The 22912-nt window shown below is 24.7% G+C and overlaps 2 protein-coding genes across 2 annotated transcripts; both read right to left on the bottom strand.

Annotated features, from left to right (window-relative positions):
- Window positions 1-461: 461 nt before the first annotated feature.
- Window positions 462-21761, bottom strand: LOC113548853 (transmembrane protease serine 9-like). The gene is made up of 19 exons (XM_026949944.1): window positions 21527-21761; window positions 19055-19221; window positions 18097-18198; window positions 17721-17865; window positions 15296-15379; window positions 14201-14290; window positions 12495-12644; window positions 12257-12395; window positions 11517-11683; window positions 11203-11304; window positions 10819-10982; window positions 8203-8344; window positions 5063-5152; window positions 3378-3530; window positions 3132-3279; window positions 2356-2522; window positions 1981-2079; window positions 1623-1765; window positions 462-685 (listed from the first exon to the last, which is right to left on the bottom strand). The coding sequence occupies exons 6-19, from the start codon at window positions 14268-14270 to the stop codon at window positions 539-541; spliced, it is 1881 nt and encodes a 626-aa protein (XP_026805745.1). The 5' UTR covers window positions 14271-14290; window positions 15296-15379; window positions 17721-17865; window positions 18097-18198; window positions 19055-19221; window positions 21527-21761; the 3' UTR covers window positions 462-538.
- LOC113548844 (venom protease-like) lies at window positions 17696-20027 on the bottom strand. The gene is made up of 4 exons (XM_026949932.1): window positions 20011-20027; window positions 19055-19221; window positions 18097-18198; window positions 17696-17844 (listed from the first exon to the last, which is right to left on the bottom strand). The coding sequence occupies exons 1-4, from the start codon at window positions 20025-20027 to the stop codon at window positions 17696-17698; spliced, it is 435 nt and encodes a 144-aa protein (XP_026805733.1).
- Window positions 21762-22912: the final 1151 nt, after the last annotated feature.

Here is a 22912-nt window from a genome sequence, read left to right as displayed (position 1 = left end):
CTCATTATACATCCGATCGCCGTCCGTCATGATAGTCACGCTCAAATTAAACGTATTTTTGCTATCCGACACCGTCTGCTACAATATATATAACGCGTGAGGTAATCAGATATTTTGATTATATAATAATATTATGTGCACTACGATATTACGTTGCTCACCGTTTTACAACTATAATGGTTGTGCAGGTTATCTAAACAATTATACTAAAGGTCTCGAAAAACCATTTTTTAACCATTACTTGGATGATTGAGTAATTTTTTGACTTTGAAACTTCACCGTGTACATACAATTTAATAGTTTTAGTAGAGTAAGCATTTCAGGAAAACAAAAATTGAAGTACTATCGGACAATATAGAATATAGTTTGATCACAGCGATGAAATATGATTTGTAAACGAAAATATAATATTGAATAATAAATACATGATTCATATGGATTAATAAATTGAATAAATCAAGTTGTGGTTGTATACAAATGTATATACTAATATTGAAATCAAAATAAAATACAGTTTATTAATTGTTTGTATTAAAATTTATATATTCTCTAAAATCCAGTCAATATAAGAAGACACATTGGTATACAGACCCGGATTATCTCCACATCCAATACCAAAAGAAGAAATGCCCATTAAATAAAATTGTTTTTTCTTCAACAGCATTAACGGACCACCGGAATCACCCTGAAACATTCAAAATAAAATGTAATAATATACTTTGATTGTATTTATTATCTATGAATTTAACAATTTTTTTAAATCATTGCTTTGATGAATATAATGATTTTAAAATGTATAAAAATATATTTATAATGATAAATGTGAATAAATACGATTGTTTATATACACAAACATAAGTAGAAAAAATAATCTAATTTTTAACTTTGAGGGTGATTTTTGGACTAATTGATAAATCTATTTAGTACTTTTACATAGGTAAAACATTTATAATTTTAGTATTTTTCATATTAACCGGAAAATAACTAAAAAAAATATAAATTAAAGAAAAACTAGATATTTTAATGAAACGCATAAACAAAATTAAAATTAAAAACTTAAAATGTTCATCAAATTTTTATGTTGTTGTTTTCTGTAGGTACATATTTTAATGATAATTAATAATTCAACTAAACGTGAGACTTTTTTTTCCATAAATGTAGATAAAATTTTTTCTCTTGGTAAGTTTCTCATAAATATTGATAATAAGCTATCGCAAATATAATATAAAAGAGAATATTTACATTGTATTTTTACTATAATTTAAGGTTAATAAATTTCTTAAAAAAGCAAAAGTTTTAAAATTAATTTATAGTTAGAAAATCATAAAACCTCGATAAGTCGAAAATCTTGATAAGTCAAAATAAATACTATTCCTTTGCTCGAAAGAAAAAAAAATTACATTTTACATTTTAGATTCAAATTCGGACAAATTAAGAATGATGATTTTATCATCGGATCTTTGCTCCAAATTTTTTTTTATCAGGAATGATTTATTATACAATAACTACATTGCAGTGACCCACACAATAATAAAATATACTCATCTTCTAATGTACTGCAGAGTGGTCACCTAATTTCCTCATTTTTAAAATAAAATAAAAATGAACAAATCAATAAATACCAAACATGAGTCTTTTCCTGTTTCTCCAGCACAAATATTTCTGTAATCCATAATAATTCTTTTACTGTCATAAAGCCACTTACAGTACTCCATGTCTATAATTGGAATTTGGACATGCTTTAAAGATGAATTCGGCTTGCCTCCTAAATAATATTAATAATTATTTTTCAAATACTATAACGCAATATATTTTTTTAAATATTTATTAGGTTGAATGACATTCAAACTTTCTAGTAAGATTTATTTTATATAATTATTATTATTGGAATATATAATAATATTAAACAAAATATCAAATTTAATTGCTGAAATGTGGTTAATAATTTATTATTCTATGATAAATAAATAATTAATTTACTATATTCAGTATATCCCCATCCAGCAACAAATGGCAAATTATTTCCCATATCGTTTTTCATAACTGGTGATAATGGCAAACATATTGGTTGGATAAATGCTAATAAAACAAAAAAAAAAATAAACATCAAATTTTATAAAAAATAATTATTACATTTATTTTTTACAAAGGCATTACATATATTTGTGAATGGCATTATTAAATGTATCCTTATAATAATAATAAAGTGAAAAAAATTTATTTTTGAAATAGTCTAACCAATAATAAACGCAGACAACGATATAAAAGAAGTTTTTTAATATATAAAAATGAAGCAATAGTTTTTAATATAAAGTATGGCGAAATATTCCGATGAAAAGTGCTAAAAAAACTTACTAGTAAAAGTAATATCATTTTTCAATACCACTAATCCGATGTCGTTGGTTAAAGTTTTTTTGTCGTATTCTTTATGTTGTATAACACGTTCGATTGGAACATCCAATGGTGTTACCCCATCATCGATTGTGGAATCCAAATCCAATTCACCTAAGCGTGCAACTTTTCTGTAACAATTTTTAAAATTAATTTTTCATGAAAAACTCCTCATAAGTGTTTAAACAACTAAAAATTATTTAATTATTTAAATACATATGGAAAGCTCTTAAAAAATATGACTTGAAGGTGTTAGAATTAAACTGTAGCGTGTCTAGCATATAAACTTGTTTAACGGAAAAAACCCTTATGAATAATTAGATTTCAAAAATGTTTTTTTTATTTTATTAGGAAGTTTATGAAATTTAAACTAGTCACATTTTCCAAATTACTCACATTCAATTATTCAAAGCTCTATAAATAGAAGTTTTAATAAACAGTTAAATATTTTTCAGTCGATATTTAAAGTAGGATACTATAAAATCAGAGTCCAGTAAGACCTAAATAAAGTGTTCTACTTAAAAAAAAAAAAAACACAAACCCATAATATTCTACAAAGATTGAATTACAAAGATCGACTTCAAAATTAATTATAGATTAATTAAATTGTTTGATTGTATATTTTTATTTTGGCCATTGTACCTACATTCAAGGTTACCTTGCAACGTAACTAGAAATTGTCCAAATGCTTTTTCCTTAATAAATAGCTTTCTTTGATATGTCAAACGTAATTTACTTACAATATTATTTGCGCTGTAGCAACCACACAATGAGCGGTAGTTAAGGCATGTTGTTTAGAAATTAATGTACCACCACAAGCCCATTTTATAGAACCATTGACATCATCTTTATCCTCGTATCCAAGAGCTACCATCCAAGGCCAAACACCTGCATGATCGTGAAACTTGATAACTTAATTGAACTTTTAATTTTTATTACAAGAATAAATACAAACAAGTTTAAAATAAAAAATAAATGTATCCAACCTAAATCTGAATCACTTCCTCCAACTATTCGAAAGCTTGGTGCCTTTCTTTTACCACATGTATCTTGTGATGGTAACTTAGATGCAAAATGTGGTATTATGTCTTCACGTGATTTACTCTGTACCTTAGGTGAATCAATCTCAAACACAATATCTAATAGATTATAATTAAAATAATGATGATTAGCCAACGTTTATATAATTTTGTGACATAATCAAGAATTGGGGTTTAAAAATTATTAAAAATTTAATAATTTAATGACCTAAAGACAATAGAATAAAATTTGAACTGAATGAACGACAAATTTGAAAAATCCATTGGAAAATTGACAACTAAGAGTTATTTATTTATTTATTTTACGCTAATGGTGTTTGATGAGTTGTACATTTTTAAAAAATATAGTATTTTTGTATTTGAGTCAGTATAATAATGCAAAAAAAATAAAAACCCAGTAATTAGTTTATGTGTGTCTTAAAGAAACCATATTTAAAAAAAAAATTAAGTCATTCCTAGAAAATTAATAAAATAAGTTGGACAAAAAACAAGATAAAAAAATAAATGATTACAAAGAAGAAGAAATCTTTTAGTACAAAACAAGAATGTGATTAATAATAGATGCTTCGATAAAAAATATAAAAATGATTAATATGGTAGCTTTGTAGTATAGCCAGTTGAGGAGATACGATTGAAGGGTAACTTTGTTGTGTATAGTACTTATTATAGTTTTATTGTAATACAATAAAAGATGCATTGCAATACATTATTGCATTTATATATTTTGCAATATCATTATGGTTTTTGCATTTTATTCTAACAACATCATAAAATACCAAATACAAGGAAACATGGAGAAAAGTTAGGTCCAGGAAGTTAGCGTGTGTATGAAAAGCATTAAATCTCGCTATACTGCCAAGTTTTAGTGCTAAATTAGTGCTTTTAGAATATACAAATATGCTTCATAAGATAAACGATTATCAACAAATATAAAAATATACCGCTAACTTCACGCTGCGGGAATATGGTAAGCACTACTTCTTGCAATATCGCCAAATTTATTTCGGTTTCGGTTTTTTTTTTTGCTTCTTAAAAAATTTAAAAAAAAGTTTAAATTTTAACTGTTAGGTATTAATTACTAATTACCACTTATTGTATCAGTATTCGGTATTTCAAATTTTAAAATATCACCAATTTTTTTTGTATTTATTATTACCACATATACTCTATCTATACTAAACTATTAAATTTATTACAAAACCGAAGTTAATCATAAAAAAACCTTTCCAAAAAAAGTAACGGTTCCAATAAGGTTCAGATTTTTAAATTAATTGAAATTAGGGTGTCGGCGAGGTTCCGGTTCCCAATATTCAAAGTGTTCCGGTTTCAAAGCCGTTTCTTTTCGATACGGTTCCAGTCCCTGCTTACCATGCTTTCGCAGCGCGGATATTTTTATATTCGTGGATAATCGTTTGTAGATTGGAGCACTAATTTTTATATTTGTATGTTCTGAAAGCAGTAATTTAGCACTAAAACTTAGTGGTATAGCGGGAATTAGTACTTTTCATTCAACTTCACGGATCTAGAAAAGTTATAATGTTAACTAATAATTGGGTTGAAAGCTAAAAATAAAGAATGACTATTGAGGTTTTATACCTTGTATTAAAACATGAAACTTATGAACTACTTACTACCATTTGGAAGAGCAGTTATAATTCCGACAATAAGGGTTGTGATTATATAATATCGTTCTTTTCGCATGTTGATATCTGGACGTAATACTGCAAGTAAAAATAAAATGTATTATACTGAATGTCATAAACAGCATAGCGCATCGAGCATACAGATATTATTATCCCGAGTACCATGCAATATTATATAATACCTACACAGTTAGCTAATTGTATATAAATAGATATCTAATTGTAATTAAATAAATATTTTATACTTAATAGTTATGTTTGAACGATAACTTACTTGTAAACTAACTTGAAGTGAAATAAACAATAAATTTAAACATGGAGTGATTAAACTGAGAACAAAGAAATTACTTTTAGTAAAATTACTAAAACACTTCAATAGTTGAATATACATATACCCAAACTAGAGAATGGTCAATAACGAAGAAAATTGTCAAGGTATTGTAACTATCAAGTACTCATACCTGTCAACAGTGTTATGCGATTTCAAATTTTTATGGTGTATGCACATGTTACAATAAAGTATTATGTTGATAGCCAGATCCTTATTTAAAGGGGCACAGGTAGGCATATGTTTGGGGATGGCAAGTCTCAGGGTTGACAAAATACGGCTCTGGTTATAGTTCATTTTATATAATTATTATTTTATATTTATATATATAGTTATAATCATAAGTGTATAAATAATTGTTTTGTAAATAATAATGTGAATTTGTTACTCAGGTATACACTTAATTGAAGTATGAGTACATATAAACAAAATAAAATAAACCATTCAAAACATATTTAACAACATTGAATTTAAAATATATTATTAAACAAACCAGTTTAATAATACACGATAAATGGCTATTTTTATTGTTTGGCATTCATTAATTATAAAATTCGAAATGAGAAGGGGATTGACCATGGAAAAATATTGTTTAGTTGATCACTCAGACTGAGTTGGGAAGTTCATGATATCAATAAATCAAGATATAGACTTTTTATACATTTCAGTCAACAGTTTAAGTTGGCATGTAATAAGTAACTTCGCCATGAACGATATACAGCTATAGTAACATGAAAAAATTGCAAAGTACTGAAGGTTCTATGAGTATTATATTCTTATTATCATAGCCATTGATAATAAAAATTTAAAACGTTAATTTCGTTTGTATACCAAATAAAACCAAAAATACCAATTTGCTACTGTTTATCATAATGATAATTATTATTATTATTATTATTATTTGAGAGTTCTGTATGAAATAAATAATTATTCGTTTCAAAACACAGAAGAATATTCAAAATATCAATTGAAAACCTTCTAAAAATTTGAATAAATGGTTATTTTGTTTATCGAGTTTATTGATCAATAAAGTTCATATTATATTTATTGTTTATATGAAATAAAATATAAATAGGTACTTAGTATATTTCTTTTCCTCCACAAACGGTCTTAATAATCGTATTTCTGTTGTAGTACTTGACGTAATAATGTGTGGCCAGCAGTCAAACACTTTAGCAAACGAACCAAAAAAAAAAAAAAATTATAAAAATGTAATAATTATAATATTGTAATATTATTATTGTAGGTATCGAGCTACCATCGAGATTCACTATGGTGTAGAGAACACCTTTTGATATTTTTTTTCCATCCTTGAATATCATCATTGAAAATCGATCTTTCGTGTACGTGAATACGGCATGATACTATTTTTTGGAGGGGTAATTTGTTTTCATCGGAAAAAAAAACACTGTCAATATTTAAAACATTACAGTATCTGAGTTTTATAGAGGGGAGTAATAATAAACCAATTACAAAATCATGTTTTAACTTTGTAAATATCACGATGACCTCATTCACGTCGAAAACACAAATTTAGGTAGGGAAATGTGTCCAATGTGGCCACCCTAAGATTCAATATAGTATCACACTAGAATTTTTTTTTTTATGAAAACTTCAAAGTTGTTTTTTTTAATATGTCAGAAATATTAATTTGTAGGTAAAACAATGTTAAGCAAACAGATTAAACGTCATTATTATTTTTATTCAAGCTATTAAGTTATCCAGTTTGTCCACCAAGGTGCACAATTCTGGATTTAATAATATTTAATGTCTCATATTTTAGAACAATATTTAAAATTTTTAAATTTATTATTGCTAACGCTGAATGTCAAGGCATTTCGTGGTCATATTCGATAAAACCGAATTTAAATACGTACATTTTTGTAAAGACAATGAAAACATTTGTTTTGCATATTTTAATTTATTATAAAAATTATAGTTATTATAAGTACGAAAAATTTAAAAAATCGAAGTATAAATAAATTGTTTAATTGATATCTTTATAATACTGCAATAATCTGTGATCTGTTCTTGTTTGATTACATGTAAAACCACGTACAGTGAACTGTATCAAGATATTTTTTTTTTACATCAAACAATATTTTTATTTTTTTTTTAATTCAATATACTGAAAAATTTGACTAAATATATTTAATTGAAGTGTATCGTCAAAAAATGTTTTATCCATTAAACTTAGGTTAATATAATAACTTAAGATATTTGTTTTAAAGCAAAAAACTATTTTTAATTTATATAAAACTATTATAAGTCAAATAAATACATTGCATAAAAAAGAGTAACTTTGCGTATATAATTCTTTTGATGTGTTATCGACATTAATCGAAATGATGATAAGTAAATTTGATATTTTTAATGGTATAACCTGTATTGTAATTTTTCTATTATAATTAGATGATGAAAATCCTAAAGCCTTTTTTTTATAATTTGATGCATTTAAATTTACTTTTTAGTATCGATTAAGACAGTATTATAAATGATTGATTGCAAATAATATAATAATGTTTATAATATATTATTCTAAACATAATATGTCAAAACATAATATATAATCCATCCTTAGTATATTTAAAAATGTTGTTATTGGACAATATATAATTTAGTTTGATCACAGCGATAAAATATGATATATACTCAAGAATACTATTGAATAATAATTGCATAATTCTTATGAATTAATAAATTGAATAAATCATATCATATAGTTGTATACAAAAGTATATTTATATCGAAATAAAAATAAAATACATTTTATTAATTGTTTGTATAAAAATTTATATATTCTCTAAAATCCAATCAATATAAGAAGACACTTTAGTATACATGCTTGGATTGTCTCCACAAAATCCATAACCATAAGAAACTATGCCTATCACATAAAACTGTTTTTCCTTCAACCACATTAATGAACCACCGGAATCACCCTGAAACATTGAAAGTAAAATGTAATAATAAACTTTTGATTGGATGTATTATCTATGAATTTAAAAGTTTTTTTTAAGTCCTTGCTTTGATGCATCTATTGGTTTTAAAATGTATAAAAATATATTTATTAAAATAAATGTGAATACATTTGATTGTTTATATACACAAAACAAAACTATGAAAAATATTTTAATTTTCAACTTTGAAAGTGATTTTTGGACCAATTAGATAAAACTATTTAATACTATTACATAGGTCAAACATTTATAACTCTAGTATTTTTCATAATAATCGGAAAAAATAACAAAAAAAAACAAGTTAAAGAAAAACCAGATACATTAGTAAATCGCACAAATGACAATTTAAAACTAAATATTTAACTTATGTTTATATTGTTGTTTTCTGTACGTATTTAATTATATTTAATAATTCAACTAATCGTGAAACTTTTTTTTTCTATAAATGTTGATAAAAAAAAATATAAGTTTCTCATAAGTATTAATTATAAACTACCACAAACGTATAAAAGAATATATTCACAATGTATTTTTAGTATAATTTAAAGTAAATAAAAATCTTAAAAATAGCGAAAGGTTGAAAATGTATTTGTAGTTAGAAAATCATAAAATCTTCAATACATCAAAAACCTTAATAAGTCACATTAAATACTATTTCTTTGCGAAAACCTCGTTTACTCAAAAGAAAAACTATAGCCAAACAAGTTCAGATTTTTGAGATAAAAATAAAAAAAGTGCGCAAACAAGTTGCAGCTTATTTTTTACCAATTTTTAGCATTTATATAAATGGTATATATTTATATATAATATAAATCCATATTATAAAGGCTCTAGGAAAATCTGTTGTTCATCTGTACTTAACTACGCTCCTGATAATGGTGAGGGTTGAGATGAAACTGTCAAAATTTGTTATTGCTGTTTGTTGCAAATCAGTTGCAAAAGATATGCACCGGTTTGAAGTTGATTTTGAAGGTGAAGTTGATGCGTTCAACAAGGAAATTGGATTTTCGAAAAACTGGTAATAGTGCAAATTAGTTGCAAAATATTGGCACTGGCTCAAAATCGATAGCACAATAAGCACAAAATGTTCGTCGCGGCTATTTAGGGCATCACTGAATTAAAAAATGCCGAGTTATAGATCCGGGAACTTAAATGATAACAACTAGATATTTCTAAACTATAGAACCAAGATTTGAACATATTATGAAATATACACAAGTTATCCATCTCACTAAATTTTAGTTTATTTTTTTCTTAATTTGTATTAATGAAGCATAAAATTTTTTATTTCATTTTTTCTACATTATCTATTCATTTATATAAATTGTGATAAATATAGCCGAGTCACGATAGCTCGAAGTTGAAGGGAGATAAATATATATATATAATTTATATTTCTAGGGGAAAGAAAAAAAAATTGAATTGAAAGTTTTTTGAGTTATTGTGACTTAATTATAAATAAATATTAACGCATTAAAACAATTCAGAAACATAATATAACTATAACCACTATAACCATTCAACCATGGTTATTTTGTCATTACTAATTTGGAAGCTGTAAAAATATTGTAGAGACACTAAGGGGCCATGTCATGAAAAAGTTTGTATAACTCTACAATATAACTATAATAATAATTAAAAACTATAATTTACGTATATATATTTAAAACTGAAGTTGAAAATTATTCCAAAATCTTGTGTAAAATGGTCGGAGGTGACCCGTCAAATATAAAAGATTCAGTGAAGAAGTTAGTTACTTTTGAATCTGTAATAACCGGAGCTCGGGAGCAGAAGGTATTTAGGATCTTTAATAATACAAATAAATGAAGATCGGTCTAATAATATTTAATACATAAAAGTTTATTCATACTTACAAAACAGCTTACTAAAATATAGGGCTGTCTTGAAGTCCCGGTGAGCGTGATAGTCATCGCGAAGAACTTACTTCTCGTACATATTCAGTTTTGGCCATAGCCTTACAATATACTGAATGTGGCACAAAGCCGAGGAGGACTTAATATCTAGATCAGTATGTATATAAAGTGTATAATATATATGTTACTATAATATTTACCTATATGGTACATATTAGGTTTATTAACTATAAACAATGATGTAACGATTGTTACACTTGATAACAGAAAAATTTAAAATAGTCGAAAAAATTGCATTTCCCTTAAATTTCAACTTACCAAAGTTGCATTTTACTTAAACAACATTTTTTATTTCTAGATTAAAATTTGGACGAATTAAGATTTTTAAGTGTAGAATAATGATTTTATTATCGGATCTTTGCTCCAAATTCATTTTTAGTAAAAATGATTTATTATATTAATAAATAAATTGCAGTGATCCATACAAGGATGAGATATACTAAACTTCTATTGTATAGCAAAGTGGTTACCTAATTTCACCATTTTTAAAATAAAATAAAAAATTAACAAATCAATAAATACCAAACATGCGTCTTTTCCTTTTTCTCCGGCACACATTAGTCTATCGTCCATAACTGTTTTATTATTAACATGTGTTTTCAAATCTCTAAATATTATCCATTTACAGTGCTCCATATCTATGATTGGAACTCGAACTTCCTTTAAAGATCCAGACGGTGGTTCTCCTTAATAAATTAACAATTATTTTTCAAATACTAAAATATTTTTTTTTTCAAACATTTATTAGGATGAAATCAATCTATTTAGTAAAATAATCATTGGAATTTATAGTTATTAAAAAAAATAGAATGATTATAAAAGTATATCCAATTTGGTGTACCTATTCTAATATCTGATATGTTGTTGATAATTTATTATTCCATGATAAATAAATAATTAATTTACCTTCTACATCTGCTCCCCATCCCGCAATAAATGGAAAATTATTTTCAATATCGATGTTTTTCATAGCTGGTAGTAATGGCAAACATATTGGTTGGATAAATGCTAGTCAAACAAAAAAAATAAACAACGCATTACGCATCTTTGTCAATGGTATTTTTAAACTTAACATAATAGTAACGCTATAATATAAAAAATATATTTTTGAAATAGCTTAACCAATATTTAACGCAGACGATATATATAAAAAAAAACCAATAGTTTGTATTATAAAGTATAGTAGAAATATTCCGATGAAAAATGCTAAAAAAACTTACTAGTAAAAGTAATATCGTTTTTCAATACCACCAATCCGATGTTATTGGTTAAAATCGTACCATTATATTCTTTATGTCGTATAACACGTTCGATTGGAACATCCAATGGGATTACCCCATCATCGATATAGAAATTCAAATCCAAGTCACCTAAGCGTACAAATCTCCTGTAACAAATTAAAAATTAATTTTTATGAAAAACTTCTCATACCTAAATGTTTTGAAAACTAAATGTAATTTAATTATTAATTAACATACGGAGAGACAGGAAGTACAGAACTAATTTAACTTGTCTAACGGAAAAAACATGAATAATTGCTTTTTTTATTTTATTAGGAAGCTTATGACATTTAAACTGGTCACATTTTCCAAACTTATCACATTTAGTTTTTCAAAACCCTATGTCTAGAAAATATATAATAAATAGGTAAATACTTTTAAGTATTTTTCAGTCAATATTTAAAGTAGGATACTATAAAATCAGAGTCCAGTAAGATTAAAAATAATGGGTTACTCTTTTAAATAAAAAACTATTAGACTCATAATATTCTACGAAGATTAAATTACAAAGATCAACTTCAAAAGTAATTATAGATCAATTTAATGATTATATATATATTTTAGCTTATTTAGCTTATTGTACTTAAATGGTAACCAGTGCAATGTAATTCGAAATATTGTCCAAATGATTGTTTCTTAGTAAATAACTTTCTTTGACATGTTAAACGTATTTTACTTACAATATTCTTCTATCTAAATTAACCAAACAACTGGCAGAAGTTAAGACATGTTGTTTAGAAATTAATGTACCACCACAATCCCATTTTACAGAGCCATCCTTAAACTCATAAAAGAGAGCTACCATCCAAGGCCAAACACCTGTCAGATTGTAAATACTTAAAACAATATATTTGTTTTAATTTATTAATATACAAATAAATATAAATACATTAAAAATAATAAATAAATGTATCGAACCTAAATCTGAGTCACTTCCTCCAACTATTCGAAAGCTTGGTGCCTTTCTTTTACCACACGTATCTTTTGATGGTAACTTAGATGCAAAATGTGATATGTTCTCATGTGATTTACTCGGTATTTTAGGTGATTCAATCTCAAATACAATCTCTAAGATTAAAAATAAAATAATGATCATATTAGCTAAAGTTATGATAATTATGTGACGTGTATACGGAGTTTAAAAATTATTAAAATTTAAATAATATGATGATTCCAATAATATAGAAAAAAGTTTGATCTGAAAGAACTGCAAATTTGAAAAATCAATTGGAAAATTGACAACTAAGAGTAATTCATTAATTTATTTTACGCTAATGGTGTTCTATGAGTTATTAATAGGGCTCGGATTTATATGTATTTATGAAACCAAATTATGTATTAACGTTAGCAAAATATGTACATAAATATGTAATTTACTAATATGATTTATTTATTAAGATTAAATTATATAATATATCCATATGAGTTTCTAATGAAACAAATTATATTTTAAAGTAAAATTATTAAACAAAGGTGTTACAAATTATAAAATATAAATAAAAAAAGTTAAAAAAAAAATAAAAATTTTAATTATCTTGATTACAATTTATGATAATAGCCGTTTGAAATTTTGAAATGCAAAAGATCTTCGATTTGGTCGTAAAATTGCCTTATACCGACTAAATGATCTTTAAGTTTTCACTGATGTTATTGGATAGTATTGCATTTTTACTATGTCTGAAGGAGTAAGTTATATTTACCGTAGATTAAGTTCAATAATTGGTATTTTTTTGTTACTATTTTGTACTCTTGGAAATATGGGAAATTGTATTGAAAAATACAATCGCACATAATTAACAATTATTACAAAATCGTAAATAAACAAATTGTCAAAATATGTAGAACAAAATATGAGAAATATGTAAAATCATGTACTTATGGCAAAATATGTAAAAATTGTAAAATAAAATATTTGGTTGGTAAACCCTTGAAACGAATTTATCACTCGCGTAAATTAATTTATCAAGTCACAGTGAAAATATGTATTTACATATAAATCCGAGCCTTAGTTATTAATAATTAACAAACATAGTATTTATATTTTAATGAGTCAATAGGTCAATAAAAATAAATTAAAAACCAAGTACTTAGCTTACGTATTTGTCTGAAAGCAAACGTATTAGAAAAAGAAACAAAATTATACCTAGAAACAAAAATTATATTCCTTAAATTTTAAAAATTGGAAAATAAAAACAAAATATTTATGTTATATATGAGTGTTGTGACAGCATAAACAATAGTAGAATAAGTTGTAGATGCTCTACGCATTGAGTGCTGGAAAAATTAATTAAATAAGTTGAACAAAAAAACAAGATATTTAAATAAATCATAATAAAGGAAAAGTGATAAATAATAGATACTTAGATACATAATATTGTAACATTGTAGTATAGCCAATATAGGATATATGATTGAAGAGTTATTCATAGTACTATAGTTATATAATATAATAAAAGATGTTTTAGTTAGCATATTATTCTAATATTCTCAAAAAATACCAAATACACGGAGACACGGATAAAAGTCATATTGTTAACTAATATTCGGGTTGAAATATAAAAATAAAAGAGAAACTATTGAGGTTTTATACCTTTTTCAAAGTATAAAACTTATGAATTACTCACTATCTTTAGGAAGAGCAGTTATAATTCCGACAATAAGGGTTGTGATTATAAAATATCGTCCTTTTCCCATATTGATATCTTAACGTAATACTGCAAGCAAAAAAAAATTATTATTTTAAATGTCATAAACAGCATCTTGTATACAGATTTTATATTCTTCCAAATATCAATATAACATAATACTTATACATATATACGTAATCGAACTATATAGCTAATTGCAATTTAGATTAACTTGTATTCTTATTTTTTGAAGACAGTTTTAAGAAAAAACAAAATTACATGGTTTGCCTTATTATAATATCATAATAATAGTAAACTGTACAATATTTTGAGCAGAAACATATTTAAGTATTTGTCTTAGGAGTTTATAAATTATTCTAGTGGTCACTTACTCGCGCCATCACCTCTTACTCTTTAAGTTGCTTAACTATAAATTATTAATATAAATAGTAAATACAGTACAATATAAGATATACAATTGCGACAAATTTTTTTGGTAAAACAATAATATTAAATATCTATTAATTATAACCTACAATTATAGTATGTGTCAATTAAACTTTTTTTTTGATTCTATTAAATTGTATTACATCTTGTTGGTATTAATACACAATTATTACACATAGTAATTAATATAAAACATCGATTACATAAAATCTAAATATATTTGTTGAGACTGGCATATCGGCTTTTACAAACAATTAAACGAAACTAGTTAAAAGCACGTGCATGTAGTGGCCAGTAGATAATTATTATAGTATAGTTACCATCAGTCTTATTAAATATTCGAATACTTGTATTTAAATACTTTTCGAAAAATTATTTTGAAATACTAAATACTTTTTTTTATTCTAATGTTCTATTTACAATTCCAATAACCAATATTAATAATAAAATATAAACATTGTGATGTCTTAAGTCATAACTTCATCCATTATCATTTGTGAAATAGTTATTCCAACAGTGTGTGATATATATTTTATTTCAACACACAAAAGAATATTCAAAATATCAACTGAATACCTTTACTTTAAAAATGTACAACTAAAAATAACAGATAATAAAACTATTATTTATATAAAATATAAATACCTTTTTCGTTATTTTTCATACGTGGTCGGTATTGATGATTGTATTTCTGATGTAGTATCTAATTGATGTAAAAATGTTTTGCCACTGTAGCAATATGAACCAAAAACAAATTTTAAAAATGTAATAATTATTATTTTTGTAGGTAACGAGCCTCTATCAAGTTTAACTATGGTATGGAGAACAACTTTTGGTATTTTTTCCCATCATTTACTATCCTTGAATATCATCATTAAAAATTGATTTATAAAATAATACAACATGATGTTTTTTTTTTTTGGAGGGGTATTATGTGTTCATCAATAAAAAACACTTTCAATGTTTAAAACATTATAGTATCTGAGTGTTAAAGAAGGGAGTAATAATAAACCAATTACAAAATCATGTTTTACTTTTTAAATATTATGATAACCTTATTCTCGTCGAAAACACAAGTGTAGGTAGGGGAAAGGTGTCCAATATGTAGTATTTGTAGTCAGAAACAATTTTAAGCAAGTAGATAATACGTTATTTTTATTCATTTTTAAAGTTATACAATTTTCCTCTTTACCCATCTCGGTAGACAATTCTGGATTTAATAATGTTTAACGTCACATACTTTAGAACATTTTTTTAAATTTTTACTTCATTGATTTTTAATCAAGTAAAAAGGTATTCTCAAGTAGATACAAAATGTGAGATTACAATTTTTTTTAAAAAGTCATTTAATTTTTCACAGTGAACAAATAGTTATTTTTTAATAGATTTTCATCTAACGTGGTAGATAACTGAAACTGGAGAACGCATTTTGTTATTTGGGGTCTTGTAAGGTTCACATTGTCTAAAAGAAGTGCTATGAAGATTTTCAGAATTTTATCTTCAATCGTTAACTCACTATAAATCTATAAAGCTGAAGAACATAAATACGCCCAATAAAATGTGTTAATTTTTTTTGAAACTCTAGTAAATTAACTATAAAATATTAAGTTCTGAAAATCTTCACTATACTTCTCCTAGCCAATGTGAATCTAACAAGACCCCAAACAACAAAATCCGCTCTCCTATTTCAGAGACTTATCTTATTAAATTAATTGAAAATCAAGAAAGTTTACATGCCGATCTCTGACTTGGCAAGCGTTTTAATTTACTATTGCTAACGCTGAATGTCAAGTCATTTCGTGGTCATATTCGATAAAACCGATTTACTAAGAGCATAACTAAGAGCAACTTTACGTGTGTAATTCTTTCAACGTGGAATCGAAATTTATATACACGATAGTTACATATGGTTTTTTTTATAAGTAAAACTGTAGTGCAAAATTTGTATTAAATTGAGTTGTAGAACATTTCAAAACTTGTATCTTATAATATAATGCATTTAAATTTACTTTTAATTGTTGATTAAACAATATTATAAATAGTTGATTAGGTATTATAACATATTTAATAAGTATGCTGTAAATAATACGATATTCTAAACATAATATTACATAAAAACATAACATAATTCATCATCAACATTTCATCAAAAATTTTGAAATCTGACAATATATAATATAGTTACAAAAATATATTTATTTTAATATGTTTGTATACGCGAAAAAATTAGGAAAGATAATCTGTTCTTCAACTTTGAGGTTGTCTTCTTAACTAATCAGAATATCAGATCTAGTTAAAATGTCAACAATTCTAACTTTTAGTATTTCTTCAATATCAGAGGAAAATCAAAGAATTATTCTTACTTTAATATCTTGTTTTAAAATAAAGAAAAAAATTAAAATTTGAAATTTTCATCAAATATTTTTATTGTTGTTTTTTGTACACAATGAAAATTTTTATACGCTAATAGTACTTGTATACATTTTTCTGGTTGGTCAAAAACTTTAAAAGTTTAGTTTATGATCCTCCGTAGTTAATTATTACGAAAATTCGCAAATATATATTAGCGACATTGTTTTTTTTTCATTTAAAAATGATACATTTTGTCAAAATTTTAAAATTTTAAAATTAATTTCATTTCATTTTAACTGTAGGTATTTTTTCTAAATCTATTAAGAAAAAAGTTTAACCGAAATTCTTTTCAATTTTATGAGTTTATTAGTAATATAAGATATTCAATTGAGACGAATAACAATTTTAATTAGTTTGTTGTAATTTAAAATTATTAATCATGGGTACCTTTTGTATTACCTATTTTGTAGAATTTTGGCTTATTTTATTATACCTATTTTATTCATACAATATACATTTTTAGTGCAAGGTTTTCAGCAGACATTAATTCAATCTTATTTATTGCCTATATTAAAAATGTATACATCATACAATTTGCTTCAAATTAATTTTTCATATTTAATGATTTATTATTACCAACACATATTTTACAGCAATACATTCATTAATATGATATTCTGACTTAAAATCAAATCAAAATAAACTAATTACTAAATACTTGATATGTGTCTTTTCCTTTTTCTCCAGCACATATATTACTCTGTCGTCGATTACTGCTCGAGATGCCTTTGAATATAATTTTGCACATTCCCTTGTACTCATTATTAGAACTTGGACTTCTTCTAAAGACGAAGGCAATTAATCTGAATGATATTAATAATTATTTTGTTAATAATACAAAATACTTTTTATTAAACAATTATTATCCAATATTTTTAATACAATTTTTTAATCAATACCTAATATTAATTCTTAGAATCTAATGTCTATAGTAGATGGTAAACAGAATGATAATAAAGAAATATAATTTTTTGAATTCTAATTTCTTAAACATTTTTGATATTTATTTCTTAATAAATTAATAAATAATTTACCCAATTCTGTTTTTCCCCATCCAACAGTAAATGGTAAGTTACTTGCTATATCGATAATTTTCGTATCTTGTGATAAAGGCAAATATATTGGTTGAATTAATTCTAGCCAAATAAATAAATAAGCATCAAATTGTATCAATTATAAATTATAAATTTTTTTTTTTACAATTGCATTGCAAATACCATAGTATCACATGGTACACATTACGTATTTTTATCAATGTAATTATTAAATGCATACTAATACGAGTAAAATTACTATAATGAAAAAAATTAATTTTCGATATAGTCTAACGAATAACAAATAATATAAGTGCAGACAATAATATCAAAAAGTTTTTCATATATATTTTTATAAATTTTATTAGAGAATACACAATCTATACCCAAAGGCATAATAAAAGTAGGTGCTACATTATATTAAAAAACATGAATATGTGAGAGAATAAACCAGCCAATTATCGCACTTAATTTTGCTTAAATATATGTGTAACTATATATTTTTTTAATGACTATTGTCAATTTTTTTTTCTTTAATCATTAAGAAGATTTCTGCGCCAGTTTCTTTTTAAACGCCGAAGTGGATTTCCAGGAATCGTGTGAGTGGCTAGACCAGATATCAGAGGATTTTAGCCAGCAAACAGTTTGTTGAAAAAACGTTTATAGTATATTTTAGCTTCTTTGTGAATAGTTTTAATTTTTAAGTCAGAGTGGAAAGTAAAATTAGAAATATAAGGTAGGGCATCGGTGATGGAACGTAGGATTTTATTTATTTAAATTAACGGTTTGTATTTTATTGAGATTGGAATTTTTGGCATTATCACACGATTGGAGACCATAATATGTCCACATATGCTTAATTATTTTTATGGTATAAAAATAAAATAATGATTAGTAATATAAACATTAGGTGTTATGGTAAAATATTCAGTCGATGAAAAGTGCTAAAATAACTTACTAGTAAAATGTATATTATTTTTCAATACCACTAATGCGATGTCGTTGATTAAAGCACGTTTGTTATGTTCTTTATGTTTTATAATACGTTCAATTGGTACGTCTAATGAGGTAGCCCCATCGTCGATTGTGGGATCTGAATTCAAGTCACTTAAACGGGAAAATCTCCTGTAACAAATTTAAAAATTAATTTTTATGAAAAACTTGTAAACACTTATTTAAGTAAGTAAATTTTATTTATAAAATTCAATTTATTAAAATTCGTACAGGGAGTAGTTAATTTAGCAACATTTTACAAATTTGATTTAAAGGTATCGAGCTGATTCGTTTTTAAAATATATACATGTCTACCAGAAAAAAACTTTCACTCCTCGTGAAATAATTAAATTTCGATAATAGTTTTATTTTATTTAGGAACACGATGAATATAATATTATATTGGTCTAATTTTTCAAAATTTGAAATTTTCAAGTTATAATAAATGTTAAAATTATAAAACATTTTTGATTATTTATAAATTTTTTTTTCAGTCAATATATTATAAAGAACACTAAAAATTATACTACATTGGGGCAGAGCAGTTATAATTCCAACTATAAGGATTAACTGAACGTAATAATGTAAATAAAAATAAATTTAATTATTCCGATTAGTATATTCAGCATAACGCATATAGATTTTATTCTCTTGAATACCAATATATACGTAAATATTAAGTTAATTTAGTTTAACTTTGATAAATTGATAAATATTATAACAAAAACAAAATTGTTTAATTTTGCAGGTTATAGTGTCATAATAATACTATAATATAGATCCTGTATAGTGTATAGTTTACCAACTGTATAGAATTTTTAGCATAAATGCATTTAGTTTTATTTTCCATTATATGAATTTTTCCAGTGGTCACTATAACAAACGGCTACACACTACACCTCTCACTCCTATTTTACTTACGATCTTGGAATTCCCATACTAGAACTTGATATTGAATGAGTTTTTTTGGTGTAACGCTTACATATATATATATATATATAATATAATATCATTTTTTTATTTAAATATTTATTAATTAAAACAAATCTAATTATTTTTAATTATTATTATTTAATAGTTATTTAATATTTCATTATATTGTTTTAAATTTATTTTTTATTTATTATATTCGTTTTATAATCAATCTTTAAAAGTACAAAGTGTTTTTGTTTATACATTTCAACGAAAGTAATATAAGTTATTCATTATCATATGTTTTCAATTATAAACAAGACAGTGAGAATACATTTTATGTTAAAATAATATTGAAAACCTATCACAAATAATATAATGTGTGTTATTTAAAAAATTTTTTGCTTTACATTTTTATATTTAAGTATTACAATAATTATTGAAAATTGTATATAAAATGATTTGAATAATAAGAATAATGCGCTAAAAACAGGTAATGATCAGTGATAATAAAGAGTATTATTGTAACTAGAGATAACTTGTACCTATGTAGGTATAATACGTGTCAGTGATGCGCATTCAATAACGATCACTGGATTGGTAATATTTTCGGTCATACTTATATTATTGACTTGATATGCGATTGAAAATTATCAAAGATTATTTATAAATGGTACACATTATTTTATTGGGATTGTAAATATTTGTCTTAATTTTTTACATATTATAATAATTTATAGTTTATACATAATTGTATTTATTATTGAACAAATTTTTGATTGAAATGAAGACTGAAGTATTAAAAAAATGACTAATGATAAACTAAGTTAATTATGACATTTTTCACGTGATAATGTAAATATGATTACAAAAATAATTAATAACAATTCGTATAAAATAAAATAAATAATTTAAGTCGTACATGCTAATGTCTAATTTTAAATATCCCATTATAAAAACCAGTTTTATGATAAAAGCTACCGTTTTTAATACTAATGTATAATAAGAGGTGAACTGGGGTGAATCGACCATGAAAATAATTACAATTTAAATGGCGAATTGGTTTATATGTAACTAAAGATTGTCGATTGTCTCTACGAAAAATTAATAACGAATAAAAACAACACGGTTTATTTAAACAGACAAATGAGTGATTCTGAAGAAAACGATTTAAAATTTCAATAAGTAGATATAGTAAACTGGACAAAAGTATAGAATACAGAAGGTTCTATGAGTAGATTCGTATTATAATATCCAATTCGTAACAAAAATTTAAAATATTTATTTAAATTTTATACTAAATCAAACTAAAAATACAAAAATGTTAACATTTATTGTAATGATTATATAATTATGATTTGAGAGTTCTGTAGGAGATGAATAATTATTAGAGGTACATATATTTTGTTTCAATATACAGACGAATATTCAAAATATCAACTAAAAACCTTTAGCATAAAAATGTACAACAACTAATAATAACAGATAATAAAACTGTTATTTATGTAAAATAAAATATAAATACCTAGTTCATTTCTTTCCATACGTGACCAGTCTTGATGATCTGAGCCATTTCCTCCAATTATTCGAAAGTTTGGCGCCTTTCTTTTACCAGATATATCTTGCGACGGAATTGAAGGTATAACATTTATATTTTCACCAAAGCATACTCTGTATTTTAGGTGAATCAATTTCAAACATAATCTTTAAGAACATAGATAAAGAATGATTATTACCAAAATATAATTATTTGACATGTATTTGTATTTAAAAACTAGAAACTATTAAAGTCTTAATAATATAATGATTTCAAGACCATAGGATAAAGTTAGATCTAAATTCAAAATATGAATGAGGAAATTGATGACTAAGAACCATTAATTTATTAATTTTACGCTATACCGTGTTATACGAGGTGTATATTTTTAATAAATATAGTTTTGTTATATTAATGAGTCTGTAAACCCCAAAAAATAAATTATAATTATTATTTACTAATATTTACAAATTTTACATGTTTAACTTAATTTAAACATATTAAAGAAAAAAGATAGTCAATCGATGAGGTATTTATAAAGCATTATTTTAAACAGTATCGAACTATCGTAGATGAGAAAAATAGATTAAAATTGGAATAGGACAAATGAAAAAGCTATTTTAAAAAAAAGAAAAATATAGTATTTTTTTAAAATATGTTTCAAGTGTTTCCGTCATAAGAGAATAAAACGTATTGGCACAATATAAAAAAGAAGAATATACACTTGTTGCTCTATGAATTGAGTGTTAAAAAAAAAAATGATTGAAACAAATTACACCTATAATACAACAATAAAAATAAATAAATTATGGTTAAAGGAAACAAAATCTTAACAGTATAACAAGAAGAATGTGATAAATTATAAATACTGAAATAAAAAATAATTATTTCGTAGCGTTAGAGTTAGACATATGATTGAAGGTTTAACCCCATTGAGGTATAACCTTGTTAAGAACTCATTAAATTAATTAAATAATAAATGACATGGGCGTTTGCACATTCAAAAAACACCCACAAAAAAATCCAAACTCATGGAAACACGGAATAAACACGAAGTAAAGTTATATATTTAACTAATTAATGGGTTGAAACCTAAAAATAAAAGAAAAACTGTTGAGGTATAACTTGTTTCGAAGTATATAACATATAAACTTACCATCTTTAGGAAGATCGGTAACAAAATCTACACCCCTCCAAAAACTGAAGCGCATCGGTATATTCGAACGCGCAAATTGCTGTCAAGTTCCTAAGATGCGTACTTGCCATTGGACGTGTACGTAATATATACAACACGTGACGTCACATATCAACTGATGTTTTCCACACTGGTTAAACCCGTCGGCGGTAAATAATCATAAAAATATTAAAAATTCG

The sequence above is a fragment of the Rhopalosiphum maidis genome, chromosome 4 (assembly GCF_003676215.2).
Source record: "Rhopalosiphum maidis isolate BTI-1 chromosome 4, ASM367621v3, whole genome shotgun sequence".
Taxonomy (NCBI): domain Eukaryota; kingdom Metazoa; phylum Arthropoda; class Insecta; order Hemiptera; family Aphididae; genus Rhopalosiphum; species Rhopalosiphum maidis.
This window is presented reverse-complemented; position numbering and strand designations above follow the sequence as displayed.